This window comes from Octodon degus, unplaced genomic scaffold, assembly GCF_000260255.1.
Source record: "Octodon degus isolate 3935 unplaced genomic scaffold, OctDeg1.0 scaffold00184, whole genome shotgun sequence".
NCBI classification, from domain to species: domain Eukaryota; kingdom Metazoa; phylum Chordata; class Mammalia; order Rodentia; family Octodontidae; genus Octodon; species Octodon degus.
In genome coordinates, this window is record NW_004524760.1 from 2,683,890 (window position 1) to 2,703,057 (window position 19,168).

The 19,168-nt window shown below is 42.9% G+C and overlaps 1 protein-coding gene across 7 annotated transcripts in view; it reads right to left on the reverse strand.

The window, feature by feature from the left end:
- Ptch1 (patched 1) overlaps positions 1-19,168 on the reverse strand; it is a 64,216-nt gene that overhangs the window by 6,733 nt on the left and 38,315 nt on the right. For all 7 annotated transcript variants that reach the window (XM_023703932.1, XM_023703933.1, XM_023703934.1 and 4 more), the window contains 8 exons: positions 16,528-16,646; positions 15,633-16,035; positions 14,913-15,222; positions 9,985-10,127; positions 7,830-8,013; positions 6,211-6,491; positions 4,249-4,386; positions 2,052-2,194 (listed from right to left, as the gene is read on the reverse strand). In XM_023703932.1, coding sequence (XP_023559700.1) covers positions 2,052-2,194; positions 4,249-4,386; positions 6,211-6,491; positions 7,830-8,013; positions 9,985-10,127; positions 14,913-15,222; positions 15,633-16,035; positions 16,528-16,646 — 1,721 coding nt within the window. The remainder of the gene's footprint in view (positions 1-2,051; positions 2,195-4,248; positions 4,387-6,210; positions 6,492-7,829; positions 8,014-9,984; positions 10,128-14,912; positions 15,223-15,632; positions 16,036-16,527; positions 16,647-19,168) is intronic.

Genomic DNA, 19,168 nt, shown 5'->3' on the forward strand with positions numbered 1-19,168 from the left:
ACAGCAATCCCTTAATGGTCTGGTGGATCATAAAATGAAACAGGCACCCAACTTTGCCATGTCTATATATGTTTCAACATTAGAAGAGAGAGAATCCCTATAAAAATACAAATACCTTACAGCTATTGTAAACACTAGAAACTTCTGAGCTGCATTAGTGAAAAAACTAAGCAGCCCACGTCTTGCTCTAATGTAAACGGCTGGAAATTTCAGCCGAGGCATATATCAGGGGCAGGCATTAAGACATTTGCATCCCATCCATCTAATCGTAGCATAAACAGACCAATTAGATTTCTGACGGCTTTGTGTATACAATGTCTGCTCATTTATTCCATCTCAGTGAGGGCTCTATCAGGTTGACCCATTCTGGTTTGGAAAATGGGATGTCCTTCTAAGTGCTTGAGACAGGAACCCTAATCTCTGGGTGGGAACAAGCAATGGGTTAGACGAGAAAACAGGGCTTCTGCCTGTAGTGGGGTCCAGTACCAGCTGAGTCCTCTAATTTAGGCTGTTTCCTTCCTGTGGGGCTCACAGAGGATCCCTAGCTAGTGAGACTTTAGGCCACACAAAAGGGCAAAATGGAACTTAAGAGCTTTTCACTGCATCTGGGTTGGGCCAAAAAATAGTTACACACAAAGAGACCCTTAGACATTGAAATGTTACAGTATAGAGAGACAGTACTAATGTCTGAGTAAGTGTACTTAAGAAATGTAAAGTCAAACCTTTACCCAAGCCAACAACTATCTATTTGGTATTAGCAAACAAGAACTCACTACCTGGTTTTTGAACTTATGGAGAGTGTATTGAGAAGACTGGCTGGATATAAATGCAGATACTGCTCTTCCTGGACTCCCCATAGTCCCATGTACATTTAAAGAATCTCGGAAAATTTGGAAGCCTCAAAAGCTGGAGAAATGTTAGTCTGTGCTGCAATAGCTACACTAGCTCTCTACTGAACTCCAGCCCAAAGCCACTGAGTAAACTGTATGTAGCATTCATTCCCAGAAGGCTGGACATTCAGGATTCTTGATTGCCCAGTGCTACAGAATGATCAATACAGATTGTTTTTTCCTGTAATAAACCAACTTGGGCTGAAATATCTAGTTAAAACTCTTTTATCTGAACATGAGAACCTGCCCAACAATATACATACATTTGCATGGATACCATATGGAAGTTCTGATCAGATTATCTCTACTGAAGTGTTCCTAAACCAGTCATCTCTACCCTGGGTTCTGCCCTACTGTGTTCTAATTCTGCACTACCTTTTATTTAGTCAAGACTCTAGTCTGGCCTCTTTACAAGTGATTATGTTATATCCAGAAGTAGCTATCTCGTAAATGTAGCAACTGTATACAAAATGTGGTTTCTTTCTGTATAGGTCTCAAATTCATGTCAGAAGTGATACTTGCTCCTTTTGAGTTCATAAAATCATATTCTTACTTAAATAAATGAAAAATAGCCTAACCTGAGGTCCAAGAGAAGTACCCAAATGAGAGTTGGATTTGCAAAGTTTACTATGAAAGTCAAATAGTAACTGTGCCCTAAATATTACTGGGGACTCAAATACGAAATCTGATCACATAAAGTCCATATAAAACGGTCATGTTAAATATTTCTAAGTTTTAGGGGCTGGGGAGATGGCTCAGTGGAATAAGCGTTTCCCTGGCAAGCGCAAGGTCCTAAGTTCAATCCCCAGTTCCGCAAAAAAAATAAATAAATAAAAAAATAAAAAAAAATTCTAGGTTTTGAAGGTGATGAGGCAAGGGTCAGATCAAGAGTGCTATGGTCACCTCTTTGTAAGTATTCCTATCCTGGAATATAGAATACTGGGGTGACGCCTTAGCTTGAAGCCTCAGAGCTGCCTTTGTTTTCTACATAGTCACCACAATGGATCTAGACGAGAGTTCTCACCTCTTTTCCTCTTGGTATGAAAGATGGGTGACAAGAAAAAGATGTTGTCATCTACCACATACCAGAGGAAATAAGTTACAAAGATTTTGCTATGACTCATGGTTTTAAAAACAAGTTTTTCTCTCACTTTTTCTTACCTGACAATGAAATCAAACTCAGATCCTGCAAGCATCAGTACCCCAAGCAGAGTAGACACAGCGCCGTCCAGGACAGGTGCAAACATGTGTTCCAGGGCAAGCACCGCCCTGCGGTTCTTGTCACCGATGGCAGTTAGGAAGGCCTGTGCAAGGAGACAGGTTGTAGGGTCAGAATGTTTTACTACACACAGCGAATGGTGTTGGAAATGCTGCCAACTGCTAGTATCTGTTGCTCTGGAATGTCTTCCTCAGCTTCTACCATGTAACCCCTGGGATGTTTAGCTAGGGGAGCTCAACTAGCTCAATTCAGTCTTAAAAGTACCATGCTATTGTTGGGTCACAACTGGCACTGATATAAATCTTCAATAAATCTTAACCAAAATGTGCAGAAACATTTTTTTTGACTGTTCCCCTTTACCATCCCCCCACCACATGCAAACTATCTCATACCATTAACACAGATGATGGGTCTCTAGTTGTATAAGTGCTGGCATTCTGGTTTTTCCTCTAAAATGGGTTCTCTTCTTTCTAGAACTAGGGTAAACATAGTTCCTTTCTGTTCTTCAGAGGAAAGTAGGAAAATATTAAGCCATGTTACTCTGCTGTGCTATGCCTGGACTGAGATGCCCTAAGTTGTACCTACCCCCTTGTACCTAATGATCTAACACAGATGCTGCTGAAATTGCCAAGCAAAAGAAATCCTACTTCCTACGGACTCTGACAGGAGAAGCACCATCTTTAAGTTTTTCTTATCGTTTTCGAATATTCTAAGAGTAGTATAGCTGTCCATTTTAAACAATTTCATGGATAATATAAGAACACTATACTCTACATGAAGACAGTGCTCTTGGAAAAGCTTAAAACTAGAAGCAGCACAAGTTCAAGACTGTAGATTTTTTCCAGTGTAAAATAAATCTGTTCTAGGATAGCCCCCATTTGCAATGCTTGTTACCAAAAAAAGAAAAGGAAAAAACTAGTGGTGTTGAAGAGACTTCCATTCACATCGGAATGAAATGATTTGTGGATTCTTAATTCACATGCAAATTCTTCTCCTTTTTGAATAAATGGGATTAGGATTTTGTGCTTTCTGGGTGGTACTCTTCTTTTTAAAGAGAATGTTGTCTCTTTCCTCTCAGTACCATGGGAAAAAATTAATTTAGCTAATATCGTTTCTGTATTATCAACATTTTACTAATAACTTCAACTAAACATTTCTGCTGAAACACCCATTTATACTAAGTTACATAATACTGGCTCTGTAAGACGCAGAAGGTGGTGCTAGAAGCTTCTCTACAGGCAGCACATGCTGAGCTTGTGGCTGGATGATGGCAAAAGGAACACTAGCAGGAATCTGGTTCCAGTCCAATACTGGGTTTCCTAGGTAGGTCACTCCAGAAATCCCTATTTATTCAGTCAATACGCACTTAACGAGTGCCTACGATTACATAGTTCTCGGGCCACAGGCACACCTCCCAGGGGAACTCGATTAACACACTGCTGGGAGGCTTCTGAGTAATGCTCTGACAAATGCATTCAGTGGGCTTGTGTCAAGGGTGAGAGATTACTCTAGAAGTTTCATTTCTGCCAACAAATCATTACAGGGGAAGCCATGGAAAGGGGGAAACATCCCTATTGAAAGCAACATTAGTTGCTTTACATTCTGCTGTCATGAATCTAGAAGCCGGGAGGTCTAAGGGCTGGGTGGGCTGAGGTAGCAGAGCCAGCTCTTCAGGGGTAAGCACCTGAGCCTTCGCTCATGGCCAGAGGGGATTTCCTCACTTCACCACAATTATGCTCTTCTCAGCAGGCCTGTAAGTGTGGTCTTGTTTCATCCTTGCTTTATTACGGTCTTCAAAATGGTATGTATGCATGCCCACACACATACCCTGGGAACAAAGTTGATAACTGTAGGAGCCGGGATGATATGAATGACAGTTAACATCATCAATGAACAAAACCCTTCCTCACCTACACTGCCTAGGCTCGCAGCCTCAGCTTTCTTTCCTGCCTTTGACTTTGGGCTCCCTAGGAGAGAAAAGAATCCAGAAACACTGTAGTCCCTTCTAGGAAACTTGTGCACTCTGAGGCCTTGTCACTGGGGACCATAGAGAAAATGAATACTTTTCTGCTGGACACTAGAAGAGCTACAGAACATGTTGCCTTTTCATCAGATTTTTGCTTAAAACATCTCCCATACCAAAGCCACATGAACGGTGAATTCCACTCCAATGCCCACAGACGCGATCAAGATGACCACAGGCACAGCGCTCAGCTTGATCCCAATGAGGCCCATCATGCCAAAGAGCTCGACTGTCATCAAAGCCAGGACCATCACCTTGAAGAAGGCAGAGAATGATTAGTGAGTGGACACAGCACATGCTATGCGTACAGACAATGTGACAGTACTGGGGCCACATGGCAGATTTAGAGGAGTGAAAACATCTGAGGTCCAAGTAACATAGAAGTACTGTACTGACTTGTTTTAGCTTTGGACAACCAGCCTTATCTTCTATTTGAACTTCCTGCTTAGGAGAGTTTGAGGTATCATTTTATAATACTAATGGATGAATAAAGGCAGATTAGTGATCTTATGTAAATAGTTTCTCTGATAAACTTGCCAGAAGTAAAAAAAATTAACAAGCAAATAATTAGTCACAGACTAAGCATTTCTCTAGAAATTTTATACATGGTTGGCCCATTCTATCCACAAGTTCCATATCTGTGGATTTAATCAACTATGGATTGAAAATATTTGGGAGCCAAAAACTGCTTCTCAACTGAACAGACTTTTTTTTGGTCATTATTCCTTAAGCAATACAGAATAGCTATAATTTACATTGTATTAGGTAGGCACTATAGATAAAGAACATAGGCAGAAATGTGTAGTTACATGCAAAAACTAAGTCATTTTACACAAGCGACTTAGGCATCACGGAGTCCTACAGGAGTACTGAAACGAATATCCAGAGGGAAAAAAGGCAGTTTCAAACAGCCTTTCCTTTTTTGATCTGTTTTGATCTTAAATCATCAGTTCTTAATGTTTTAGTTCCAACTGTGTTGAAATCCTAAAGAAAGTGGATAGGACAGGACAGGTCAAAGTGCTTGTTCTGCTTTTGCTGTTGACCCACAGGCTAAGTGAAGAAGACTTGGGAGTGGCTGGGGTGTGGGGCTGTCATCAGCTGACACAGGTCAGGTTACCGGGACACTGTACTTTGAAGAGATGAGGCAGACAAAGCAGGCCCTGAAGTTCAAGGGACAGCTTCCAAGTGCCTTTCATCTTTCTTGTAAAAATTTGTGAAGAAATGGAAAAAAAAATATGTGAGGGAGAGTATATTCTGGAGTTTCTTAGGCCAAGCAGAATAAAACAGAAATAACACCCCCCCACACACACACACACTTTACACAGATGGAAGACAGAGGGAAAATGATCTTGTTTTTCCCCTCAGAGGGTGGTCAGGGAAAAATAATGAAAGATGGACAAGGTCCATGGCTTAAATACTGTGAAAAACTGCAGACTAAACATTTACTTTTTAACGTACCTGCTGCTGCCCAGAGTTATGGTGCAGAAACAAAACCTGGTCTCTGTTTTCATAATTTTGGCATTTTAAAAGGCTATACCACAGTTCATGGAATTTAAGCATTGCCATTTTATTAAACTCGACTGTGTAAAACTCACTTCAAATCGAAAGGCAGTGGAGTTAGTGGTATTAGTCAACACACACACCACCACCCTCTCGAGCCATTTCATACCATACAGTGCTACCCTTGCTCTTCTAGGGATCCCTCGGTGTTAAATGTAAAGAACCTTCTATGTGTTATTAGGTCTCGGATGAGGTCACTAAGTGGTATTTCTGAATTAGAAAAAATGATTTGGTCACACACTTTCACAAATGCTCAGAGCTACTACAGAAAATGTGCCCGAAAAGTCCCGTCTTGCACACACACTTTTAAAGCTACATTTGAGGGGCTGCAGGACTGCAGCTATTAGCGGCTCTACCTGCACCATGAACCTCACCAGCTCAAGCAGAATAAATATACTACGGGTGATGCAATCTATACCCTCCTCCAAAGGCCCCAGACATAAACAAAACTTCCCGGCTGCAGAAAGAGCTATGCTGAAAGGAATTTGCCTGCCACAAAGACCCCTAAAGAAACTCACAATGATCCCGGCTGTCCAGGGGTTCAGCAGGAAGAGGGCGCACACCAGGAACGTGCAGGCAAGTACCACGCTGATGGCCAGCAGCAGCCAGTGACGCAGGCTGATGTACTGTTCCCAGAACAGGAACGGGTAGCCATTGGGGTAGCTTGAAAGCCCAAGGCCTGTGTAGTTGTTGCAGATGGTTCGCACTTTTTCGATGGCTTCCACAAAGTCTGAGGTGTCTCGCAAGCCATTGAGGTAGAAATGGAACTGGGCATACTCGATGGGTTCTGCAGCTGGGACTGGGTGAAGAAGTCACCAAGTTAGGGCAAGGCCTAGGGAGTGAGGGAAGGAGGACAGTCTCACCCCAACCCCACAGGTGCCATGAGGAGAGAAAGGAGCTTTACGAAGAAGCCCCACCTACTACCCTTCTTTCCACACAAAGGAGACACAATAAATGGAGTCTTTACAATTTTCAGGAAAGCATCAATCTCCATTTCTTTGAGGGAGTGAGTGGGGACGGGGAAGGAGTTTGTGTTTGTGTATTTTTTTGAGGAAAAAAAAAAAAAGAAAAAACCCTTTGATTTTAATCTTTCAGAAGCTCTCATTCTTTGTGAAGGGCCTAAACTGTAAAGATTTAAATTTTGGGAATCCTTTTTGTTCCTGTGACACATGTGAAAATACTAAGTTCAAACTGGTTTCTTCAATTGCTTTTGGGAGCAAAATAATCCCAGTCATGCTTTGCAAGAAAAATGCTTTTACTGATCTAACCAACTTAAACCTTTGCTGCTTCTTTTCTAATGCAATGCTAAGTCTCAGCAACAGGGAAAGAAATCCTTATACAACAAGTGTTTAGTCACTGCCGTTGTGTGTTCCAGACCCTTTGGGGTCATTCAGTTGACTTGCTAAACATGATTTGCCCTATTATAATCTCAACTATAAATTTTCATTAAGACAAGCCTTGGCTGCTTGCCACCAGGCTCTGGGGTTTAGAGACAGAGAAGCACAACCGCCGGCTCCCCAGCCAGGTCTGCCAAGGGACCCGTCTTCTTTCTCACGTCCTCTCTTGGCCCGATATCCAAATACTAATATCTCTAACATAAATGCAAATTAAACCCTAACAGAACCACCTTTCAAACTTGGGGCTGCGAAGTGAAAGAGGAGGACACTGTTGTATACAGACTTTTCTGCTCTGGTTTAAACAGCTTTGACAAAGTACAGGTGCTTGGTGGCTTATAGGAATGACCCAACGTGCCAAAAATCCCTTCAGCACCAGAGTTGACAAAGTTAAGATAAACATATAATCCCCAACGATAAAACCTTGCAATTGTAAAATAACACTCAACCTGGAGGCGTCCCTGACTTTCACAGAGAACAGCTGGCATGAGGAACGTCTTAGAGTTAAAGCTACAAAAGGAGATTAGAGACTCTTATTTCTCAACATGATAGCATGTGGAGTTGTATTCCATTACACATCCTCATCTGTCTCCCAGGGTTTTAAACTAAAAGAAATATATTGTTCTATTTACACTTTTGAACCCTGGGTAGTGTCAACTGACTACATTGTGGCTAAACTCTGAGGAACAGGCTAAGGCGCCCCCCTGTAAGCTCCCAGTCCCTGTGGGTGGAGTACGACTTACTTCTCAGCCTGGTTTCTGGCATGTAGTCCGCTTTGTCATGAACCCACTCTGGCCGGTGGGGTCGGATGTTGGCCTGGGAGGCAGCATAAGCAACAGGGTCGTTGCTGACCCAGGCCGTCAGGTAGATGTAGAAAGCGCTGGGATTAATGATGCCATCTGCATCCACCAGACGCTGTTTAGTCAACTACAAAATGGGAAGAACAGAGGCCTTTCAGAATGAGGGACAGGGCAAACACACTCCCACTCTGCACCCACGTTTCCCACAAAGAAGATAATGCCCACAGCTTGAAAATGTCGCCAAGACCCCTCAGAACACATTTGATTTCTTCCAAAATGCACTTATTGGAGGATGCAATCTCTGGCGTGTTTATAACAAACACACGCTTCTCTGCAGATGGCCCAGGAACTGGCTGAGCCAATTAAGTCTGAATGCTAAAGGACCTTCTGTAGCCAAGGCGGGGAATGAACAATCTGGAGAAACATATTTATTGGAGGGGAAGGGGGAAAAACCTGGCAAGAGTCCCCATCCACGTCTGTGTGCAGTTAACCTCTGTTGTTAACACTGAAGGAAATGCCACCCAGTAAATGGAGGAGAGCTATAAAAATAAAACAACATCTGTATAAATTTTGCTAACACTAGCCTCCTATGACCTGTGTATTCTAAAAATGTCCTTTGCCAGAAAATGGAAGAGACTAATACCAAGAGCTGTGGCCTTTCTGGGTAATCTTATTTTTGAGAGGTGGGCAGACTCAGCAAGCCAAGTCCTTTTTTGTGGCCAAATTTGCTCCCTCTCCAGGAGATCTTGTGGGCTTTGCTTAGGTCAAAGACACTGAGACTGAGCGTACCGGTGAATGTGTATGTTAGATAGATTGAAATTTTTTTTCCTGTTTACTTTAGATTTGGGCCTTGTTCCAACACTTTTGGTCTTTTTTAACAAAATGAAAAACACCAGTGACAGCATCTCATAGAGAAAGAGTGAAGGAAGAAAAGAGTATGGAAGACAGGGAGAGAACCAGACTTCAGGGATCTGGATTCAATTAATCCACAGGATATGTAACAACTGTATGTCTTCAAATCGTCTCTGGAATTACACACTACAGCTCACAGCCTCCATGCATGCAGCCTGCTTTGCTCCCTCCCAGGCAGAGGAAATGATATGGGGGGCCTGGCCCAATCACATTTGTCCCCCAGTGCTCCTGGTCCCTGATGCCACTCCAGTTCCCTGGCCACACAGGCAGGCTCCTTGGCCCACACCCTTGTCAAATCTGACAGCCCCGTGCCCTGCTGCTATAAAGCACTGAGTTTCACATTCCATAATAACCCTGAACAATGTGCTTTGTAACTGCGCCACCTGAATGCCAGCAAGAAGGCAGGAGACAACAAACAGAGCTAAGAAGATCGTTAGCATGACCCTTTGTGCCTAAAGGTGAAGCTAGCTAGCAGCAAAGTACAAAGGGAAGCGGCTCTGGGGAAGCAAGGAGTCAGTCGCCCGGGACCCATTTGAAAGCTGAGCATCCAAATACCCTCCTACATATGCTCAGAACCAACAGCAGTATGCTTTTATCACGTAGAGAATTGAGGAGGATGGTGAGCTCATACGGTTCCAAGGGTCTGCACTTCAGGTCGTCCAACTCACGAAACAGTAATCTGTCTGTACTCAGTGTTCACCTCTCAGGCTATGGTAACCCAAAGAAATTAGGTGGCACAAATCTTCCCTTCATTCTAATTCCTCTCCTGCACCAGCCCTCCACCCCTTCAAATGACTTGCAACACAATAAATACAATACAGCCTAGACCACCGTGGTTTAGAATCTCCAAGGCTAACATGTCTTGGGGCTATCACATCTGAAGAGGCCTCCACTGTCTCCACTGACTGCTGCTGTGAGGCTTTGGCTGTCCTGGAGCTCAGGGTTAACACCTGGCTCCATTTGACAGAAGAGAAAAGTGAGGCTCCCTGGCTTTCCTGAGGTTACATTAACTAGCTGGTGGAAGGAAATAAATTAACATCAACTCAAAATTCTTCCTTCCAGCTCCTGGACAGCACGGGTGGGGATCATGCTGTCAATCCATCTTCCTGCCATATGGCAGCTTCCCCAAGCTCTGCCCAACTGTGCCCAGCAAGACTGCTCAGAAGTTTCTGAGCAGGGAGAATACCTGGCTGATGTCAATGGGCTTATCCCGGCTGCCGGTTTGCACCAGGAGTTTGTAGGCGAGGACCCCATCGTCTGATCCATTTTTGTAATTGTTTGGCATGATTTTTCCGGTTTCCCAGTCGCTGTCAAACGCATCCTGAAGTCCTAGAAGAGGCAAATGCATGGATTACATTATGACTCTTTACCACAAAGAAGTGATCTTAAGGGGGTGAACTGGGGACGAGGTATAACAGGGACTACGAGACTGTGTGAATGAATAGATTACTTATAAGCCTCGCTCAAAATGGAGGACAAAAAATAAATTTTACCTTAAAAAAAACCCACACTACAATTCCTTTTCTCCCTAACTATTCCACAAGAGAGCACAGTAAGACACACACCAGACTCAACTATTTCATGCTGCATGGAGATCTACGCCTTGAGTTTTTCAATATACAACCAAAAATTCCACTTACAGGGGCAAGGACACATCCGCGCTCCCAACTTCAAACAGCAACTCAGCTGCTCCTGAGCCCAGGGTGAGCGAACACAATTCTGTCAATTTGATCCATCTGTTCGACTTGTGGAGCTAATGCAAGCCGTGGGATATGCTGCCAGGTTGTGTAAAGATCACAGCCAACACCTATTGACTCCCGCCCGCTCCCTTCCTCCCTACCACCCTTCCCTCCATTTGGGGGTGCAGTACAGGAGGGAGGGACGCCGTGCACACACGGGGAAATACCTCACAGGGTAAATTTGGATCAGATTTGAGAACAGGAAGCCACAGACCAATACAAGAAGGCTCTGTGAGAACAGATGACAAACCGCAGCCTGGGGAGGGGAAGGAAAAAGCTCTCTGGGCTTGGGGGACGGGCAAGCCCACCCGCCCCACACAGCTGCTCTTGGCCTCCGTAATCAAAACCATCATTACAGACCTGACGGTTTGGCTGCAGCTGTAAAGAGATAAGCGTGTTGGAAGAGAAAACAGGGCCCTAGTGACCCAGCCTTAGGGTCTGAGTGCTGGCTGGCGGCACACTCTCCCTGACAGCCCTAGCCTGGCCCTCCCCAGTCACCTCCCAAGTAGAACTCTCAAAACCAGCAGCCAGGAAGCCACTGCTTCTGAACAAGCTGTGTGTGTGTGTGTGTGTGTGTGTGTGTGTGTGTGTGTGTGTGTGTGTTGGGGGGACTGGCAAGAAGGGAATAAAAGGGTTCGTTGCATTTCAGGGCATGCCCTGGGTGACTTCCAAAAAGACAAATCTAGTGTAACTGCTCTGAATGGTTAGGCTGTTAGAAATCTAAAGGTGGGAAGACTCCTTTTCCTTTATTTCTCTTGAAAGAGAAAAGAAACTCTCCTCTCAACCTTGCCATGGGCATTGGCTTTCTATGAACAATTCTGGGGTGAGGATGGTGGGATTCATGGTGGAATGAGGCCCCTGTAGCAGGGTGGGCATGGCAGAGGCCAGCAGGGGGGACCACCAGGATGGCAGCACTCCCGATCCTCAGCCTGTTTTTCATAGTAAGGCATGGATAGGGCAGTGCAGAACAGATGTTATTTTATGACTTAAAGCTTTTTTCTTTTTTTTTTTTTTGGGGGGGGGTCTTCAGTTTTAACCACAAAAAATAATAATAAAATAAACAGGACAGGAAAAAAACCAACTGTTCTACTCCTTTCCCTTTACCCTAGAAGAGAGGCCCGGTCTGTTTCTAAGCCATAGAATTTTCATCACTTCAGATGTGTATATTGCTGAAGGTACCATCTTGACCTGGAACAACCCATGCTTGCTAGGCCTTGTGTGCAGCCCTGTTATTATCACCTTCACTATGCACATGGAGACACGGAGGCTTGCTAAGGTGCAGATTTAAACAAGGTGGTTAAGTGTTGGAGCAAAGCTCTAAACCCAGAGAGCCCAACGTCACTGTTGGCTTCAAACACTCATTGCTGGAAACTTCCTTGAACATGCTGTGGTGTCCAGACATCTTCACGTGAACTAAAATTAGCAGAAGTAACTCTGGTACCGTCCACATCTTGTGGCAAATGGGGCCCCCAAATCAGAGCACATGTTTTAGATATTTCTATATGCCATGACTTTTGAGATGATGAAACCATGGAAGGAAAAGAAAGCTTCAGAAAGTCACCGTGCTGGTCCCTGAGGAGCTATTCAGGCTAACTGGGGTCCAGAGATATAAGACACGGTCAATGACTTTATGGACAGTTAAGTCCTTCCGTAATTTAATACTTTCTGGCCAATTACAGGAAAGCTCATCACAGCTTAGGCACATGTACAATATATGACTCTAGATATAAAGAAAGGGACAAGATATACTTCCATAGCCCCATGCCCAGCATTTTATATTTTAATAAATCCACACTGTAGCAAAGCACTGTGGGGCAAGGGATATATATGTCGGTAGCACAGCACCTGCTGGTCAAGCACAAGGCCCTGAGAGTTTGATTCCTAGCAGCAAAAAAACAAACAACAACAACAAAAAGAGCATTGCGAATGATATTTTTTAGCAAACCCTCAAAAATTTAGTTAGAACTTCTCCCATTAGGAACATTTAAGCTAAAAATTATTTTTGAACATATAAAATTTTGGGCTAAAGAAGTTAGTCAAGTATATTATTAGACCTTAAAAAGGTTACCTTAAATTTCATTAATATAATTCAAAATTAAGTAAAAAACACCATTCATACATGATGTACTTTTTCTCTAACTTTACCATATATATATATATATGTTCAAGAATGACATGAGCTAACTTCTATATTAACCACTAGGTATTTTTGCAGTGAAATCAAAGAACTACTGAAATATTAACAAAAACAGGAAGAAAATAACTAATGGAAATTTCATAAGAAAAATAATCAAAAATTCCATGTTTAAAATACCAGATAGAAATACTTGGAAGGAAAAGTGACTCAAGGATAATTTAATTGCTTCCTAGAATGAAATGTTCAGGGACCAAATCAACCATTCAATAGTTTAGAAAATGTCTGAACACATAAAGGCCCTGATACCTGGTCATTCTGTGCATAGTATCCTCTGGACCTTGTAAGGGTCAGAGTTCTGGGGCTGACTGGGACCCTGACTTGGTCTAGCTGGATGCTATTCATTTAGCAATCAAACATGATTCAAACACACCTTTAACAAAAAAACGTTCTCAACTCTGAAATGCTCCGGATCTTAAAGGGATAAATATAGAGATCACCTACAATATCTGCTAAGGTTAACTCTGCGCTACTTACAGACAATAATACACTTTGCCCTATTCGAAACTTCAGCCTAACACACCAGAGAAGCATATAAAAGGCAAAGCCAGAGACACTGGAACACATGCCACAATAGCCCTCTGCTCATAGGCTGGCGAAGCACAGCAGATCTCTTTGTTATTCCTGGCCAATTATTTGCATGTCTTTGGTCAATGGGGGAAAAAAATGAAAAGCAGGGAATTTCTCTACCAGTTCTCTTTTGACTCCTTATGCAAAAAATACTGCCTTCAGAATCAAGTGTCAAAAAATGAGACTTAGAATAAATTTAAGCTAATCTTATGAACAGGATAAAAAATAACAATGTCCTATTACTATCTTTATCCTCCTCCAAAATAAAAATCTGGTGTACATCTATGAACGAAACCCTATTAACACAGGTCAAAGCCAGAAACAGTACTGAAGCAATTTCAATCAAATTCAAGTTGTTTTGTACAAACTCAACGGGAAATTGGCTGCCTAATCTTTACATACAACTGTACTGACTTAAGAGAAAAAAAAAAAGCACTTAAATCAGTGTTTAAACAAGCCTAATTAAGTGGGAAATTAAGACAATCATTTGGATAATCTAAGCCAAAAAATGTTGAGGCCATAATTATTTGGGTATTCCAGTAAACGCATTTTTGCTTGAGTTGTGTGGATAATTATCCTGATTCCCTATTTCTTTCTGCATGTGTCAACACAGACTAAATGAACAGATGTTCTTAGAGTCACTGAATACATTTATATTCAGTCAGCAGTTGAGAGCGAATTTAGACAATTTTTTCCCCTCCAGTTAGCTAGTATTTTCTAAAAATCCTTCTAAGAATGAGAAGCCATGAAAGGCATTTAAAGCAGATTTTGATCACTTATGAAATAGCGTGCAATCTGATTAAGCTTTTGTAAGTTTTACTTCATTCACAAAATCATATGGTCACAATGAACCCTAATCTAAAGTAGGGATTTCAGGTGTTAGTACAGGTTCATGAACTCAAGCAAATCTACCACTCTGGTGAGCATGCTCACAGGGCAAAAAAAGCACATGAGAAATCTCTGTACTTCGCACTTAGGCTGAGAAGCTGAAGCTGGGCTAAAAGTCAGTTAAAAAGTAAATAAACAGATTTTTATTTTAAAAAAAATACACACACACACACACACACACACACAAAGATGTAGTAAAAACGTCTGTAGTGGGGCCAGGGAGATGGCTCAGTGGAATAAGCACTTTCCTGGCAAGCGCAAGGGCCTGAGTTCAATCCCTGGTTCCACAAAAAAAAAAAAAAAAAGATGTAGTAAAAAAAAACAATGGTCCATATAATTCAAAATCTCCTGGTGCTTAGCAGCGTTCACAGTTTAGGAGCATGTCAGCCTAGAGATCCCATCAATACTTCAGTGTTACTTGGTCACCAGAGGAGTCACCCTCCAAAAGGAAAGAGCAATAAAGAAACCAGGATCTGTGCTTTATATATAATATGCTTTCCCTTTTCCCAATGTATACTCATAAATTCTCACGGAAGTCTTTGAGCCAGTCACTTGGAGCATGGTTTTACAAGTAAAAACCAGATATAGGAGGTGGCTGCAGAAATAGCCTATATAAAAATGTTAATCCTTAGGACTCTATGAACTACCCCATAAAAAAGGGTAATATGCCACAAACCAAGGGTGACATTTACAAAGGATGATAGAGCCATAGCAGTGTCCTACCTTGCAGCCAGTCTCGAAAGTAGTGTAGCCACATTTTGGGAAGCTGCTTGTTTTCTTCCAACATGACATATTTCACATTACTGAAACTCTTGTGAAGGTCATAAAGTAAGTGCTGGATATTCGGGTAGTCTGCTTTCTGGGTGACTATGTACATGTTGTAGAAAGAAAAGTACTTGAATTGTGCAGCAATAAAGTCATATTCTCTTGTTTCCCGTGGGACGATGTCTGTGAGGTCCAGCCCGTCTCTCACTCGGGTGGTCCCATAAAGGCTGACCCCCAGCAAGCTCAGGAAAAGGAAGATCACCACAACCTGCAGAGGGCAAGAGGAATGAGATCAGACACAAAGGGTCACCAGGACTCTTTCATGACCAACACCAGATGCCCAAGATTTAGTTCGTGGGTGCCATTTTTCCAGGAGGAGAAACACAAAACCATAGTAATCTCATTTTTAAATTAACTCCATGAAAAATGAGAACATTTACAATGGGAGAAGTTGGTCTAAACTTATGGAAAGACTCACAAAGAGAGTCACTCTGGTAGAAGATGAGTTCATTTAAATGAATCCTTAGCTTTGCATGGATTCATCTCTGGATGCCTGAACTATAGCATGTTTTCATGACTTCTTTTTTCATACCAAAAGTGGAATGTGATGAATCCTGCAGAAGCTGGCCCTGTCGTGTCTTGAAGGCACTGGAATAGTTCTACGTTGTGGTGGATTACCTTGGCTTTGGGTTTGAGGAGGAAGGGGGCATAGTGCTTCTCAGCAAAGGATGAGAGTGTCCACTTGGTGCAGGGAGGCTCAAGACAGTGGAGGCTGGAGTCGGAGAACTGGGAGAGCAGGTCCCTGGTGGAGCTGGTGCTCTCGGGGCTCTGGCAGCTGAGGGTGTCCTGGGTGACAGTAACAGGCTGCACGGAGATCTCGGAGCGTGGCTCGGCAGTGGTGTAGTACACGTGCGTGTGGGGGTCGTACTCAGTGCGAAGCTGGACCGTGGACTGCATGGTGATGTGTGTTTCATGGGCGAAGCTGTGGCTGCTGTATGGGGGTGGGGGACTGTAGCGCGTGGCACTGTGTGCCTCTGTGTAGGCCTGAGGTTCAACCTGGATCACTCTGCTGACGCAGGGGCTGGAAGGAGAAAAACACACTGCAGGCTGTGCCACCACAGGGGAATGGCTTTCATTTAGCTGTGTAAATGTCACCTGACTGATCCTGACACTGACCTGACAGGGTCCAACATTCACCCTAAATCTGGCTTTCGTGATGACAAACCCCTTTCAAAGATTAATTCAAAAAAAGTAATATAAAACAATCCCAGAAAAACCTATCGCCCTATGCTTTTCCTAGATGGGTGCTTTCCAACTTTGTTCTTCTCTAATACAGAGAGCTCTGAAAACTCACACCAAATGGTAGCTCATGATGGAAATGCTCATGGCTATCAGAACCTCAAGGGTTGAGAATGTTCTGGGTGGGCAGCATCCTCTTTCCACATCTCTCCTACCTCTGTCCATTCTGTGCAAGCCTTGTTACTGACAGCACATTTACTTCTAAGTCCTCAGATGGGAAGAGGTCTCTCAGAAGGACCACTACTAAGTCACAGCCACCTGAGAATGTATGTACCTTGTGAAACAGCAGAAAATGTCCAATCTCCTGTCTTCACGTCGATATAAATCCATGCTGAGAATTGCAGGAAAAATGAGCAGCACCATGGCAAAATTGAAGACCACCACAACTGCAGCCTGAGGCCAGGGAAAAGAATTCACAGCCTTTTAAAACCACTTTTGAAAATGAAGATGCTTCTGTTTAGTATATTTCTCTATCATCCTAAAGCATTTGAATTGGAAGACTTTATTTTTCTCATCATTTTGCTTCTCTTCCATCAAGAAATTATTCGACTGTAAAATAGGTCCCTGGTCCCTATGATTAAGATCCTTTCCATCTTTAATAATTTCAGGTATTCAGAAAGTATAAACACAGGAACTTTACTACCAGTGTCTTGCTAATCTAACCTAACCAAATCTATAAAGGCAGAAAAATGTACTTGAGATGTTTTATTTCAAAACAAAAAGAAACATGTCTCTTCTAGAACATTTGTAAAAGGTTCACACAGCCCTGATTTCACACTGGAAAATTTGTATATAAAGTGGATCGAGTATATCAAAATGTCACCTTTAAAGCATGAAATAAAATTTCACACATGTCCCCTGAGGTTTTTAACAGGCACATTCCAAATAAGCCTCAGGAGTAGCCTGTGGGGTATGTGAGCCAGTTACAGCAAAGGTCAAGGAGAGTTAAGCAGAGAAATTCCTGTGTGTCATTATACTGTGCAGAATAAATAAGTACAGATTCAAAAGTCACTCCATAACTTAGAGTAAACATGGGGCTAGATTCTGCAGTGCTTTGGCAAATCTCCTGCTGACCTAGTAAAAATTACAAAATTGGGCTGTTAACAGAGGAAGTCAACAGAGAGCTGAAAGGGCTGCCCTGCTCAGAAAGGCAGAAGAGGCAGAATAGAAAAATGGAACTGGAATGCTAAGTAGCCAAGAAATAATCAGAAATTAACTGGCAGGAGGTTTTCCAAAGAATTGCTTCTGAGACCTTCTGTAGCGGGTAAGCAGCTCAGGCTTGATGGAAGAGAGTCTGGCTCTCACCAATATCTAACAAAAATCAAGGGGCAACTTCACAGAAGCCTTTTGAAATGAATGGCAAATTTATTCTTCAGGTGAAACAGCAAGCCCTGAGTTCTGGAAAGATGATTTTCAATAATGAAATCTCCGTCCAGTCTACAAAGCCAATAAAATAACGCAGTCTCCACTTAAAAAATAAAAGGTTATCTTGAAAATCCCTCAATTCCATAATACAGAGTATGTTAAATTACCCCTCTAGTGCATTCAAGGAAGGCACTTTAAAGACCTGTCTAATAGGCCTGTGGGAATAAGCACGTCAGAAGCTAAGGGGGAGACACTTTTTCTGAAGTCTAGTACTGTGTTGAGTGAAAAGATAAACAGGATAAATTCCAGCTCTCAAAGATGGACACAGTTGGAGCTATAAATTACAACTGAGGCTGATAAAAAGCAGGAAAAAAAGCAGGTACTGCTTGCCCACCAGAGGAGGACAGAGGAGAGGAAGGGTTCCATAGGAGACAGTTTTGCTGGGTTTAGGAGAGGACAAAAGTGTAAGACTAAGAACAGGGGAAGGACAGCCGCTGCACGTGGAGGAACTCAGCCAGGCTGGCGAGGAGAGGTACCCTGTTCAGTGAGAAGCACTGATGGAGCCCAGGTAGCTACAACATGATTCAATCACCATGGTGGCATTCTTGCAGCACCAGAACTAAGTGGGAGCTTAGCGCTGCCTGCCTGCTACTCAGTAAACCAGATTCAAACCCCAGCCCAACTGAGAGGTAGGAGTTCTCTTGAGATCTGCTCACTTCCTGACGATGCATTTGGATTATGCCCAAGGAGAACAGGTTGCACTCAGGGTGGGGGTTTTTTTCGTGAAAACTGTCATCTGGAGGCTGAACATGTTCAGCTTTTGAAATTATAGCCATTCTTAGAATTTAAAAGTAGAGCTGGAGAGTCTTCCTTCTGGGCATTAGTTCATATAAACAAGGGAGACTGAAAAATGTGAAGCCACACGAGCACGTATGCATAGCCTAGGTGTTGCCCACGGCTCAACACTGAGGTTCCCTACAAGGACTGTGGGTGACACCAGACCCCACCAGAGAAGCCTTCAGGCATCTTGTTCCGTTCTGAGATGGAAATGGAGGGCCAAGAAAAGAAGCCCAACGTAACGCTAACCCAAACAGTCACTTTCCTAATGACATATAAATGGGGGGCCATTTCTGAAATGTTTCCAGTGTATGCAAAAATACTACAAGTGGGGACTCTCCTTAAGAAAGAGGGAAGGGTCAATGTAGAGGTAAGACAGAGTTTAAGAAAACGGAGTTTAAGTAAACCAGAAAACATAATGGGAATGTATTTGCATTGTGAATCAATTCTTTTTTTTTTTAATTATTTATTTATTTTTATTTATTACATTTATTTATTGTGTGTGTGTGGCCAGCTCAGCCCACCAGGGGGCGGGGCCGGCTGGCATGTGGCGCTGGGGGATCGAACCGTGGTCCCTGTGCTTTGCCAAGCTTGTTTCAAGTAGGTGCTTTAGACCACTGAGCCATCTCTCCAGCCCCAGTGCATTTCAAAATAAGGCACAAAACTGTATATACACTATACTTACCTGCAAGAAAAAAAGACTGGATGGAAAT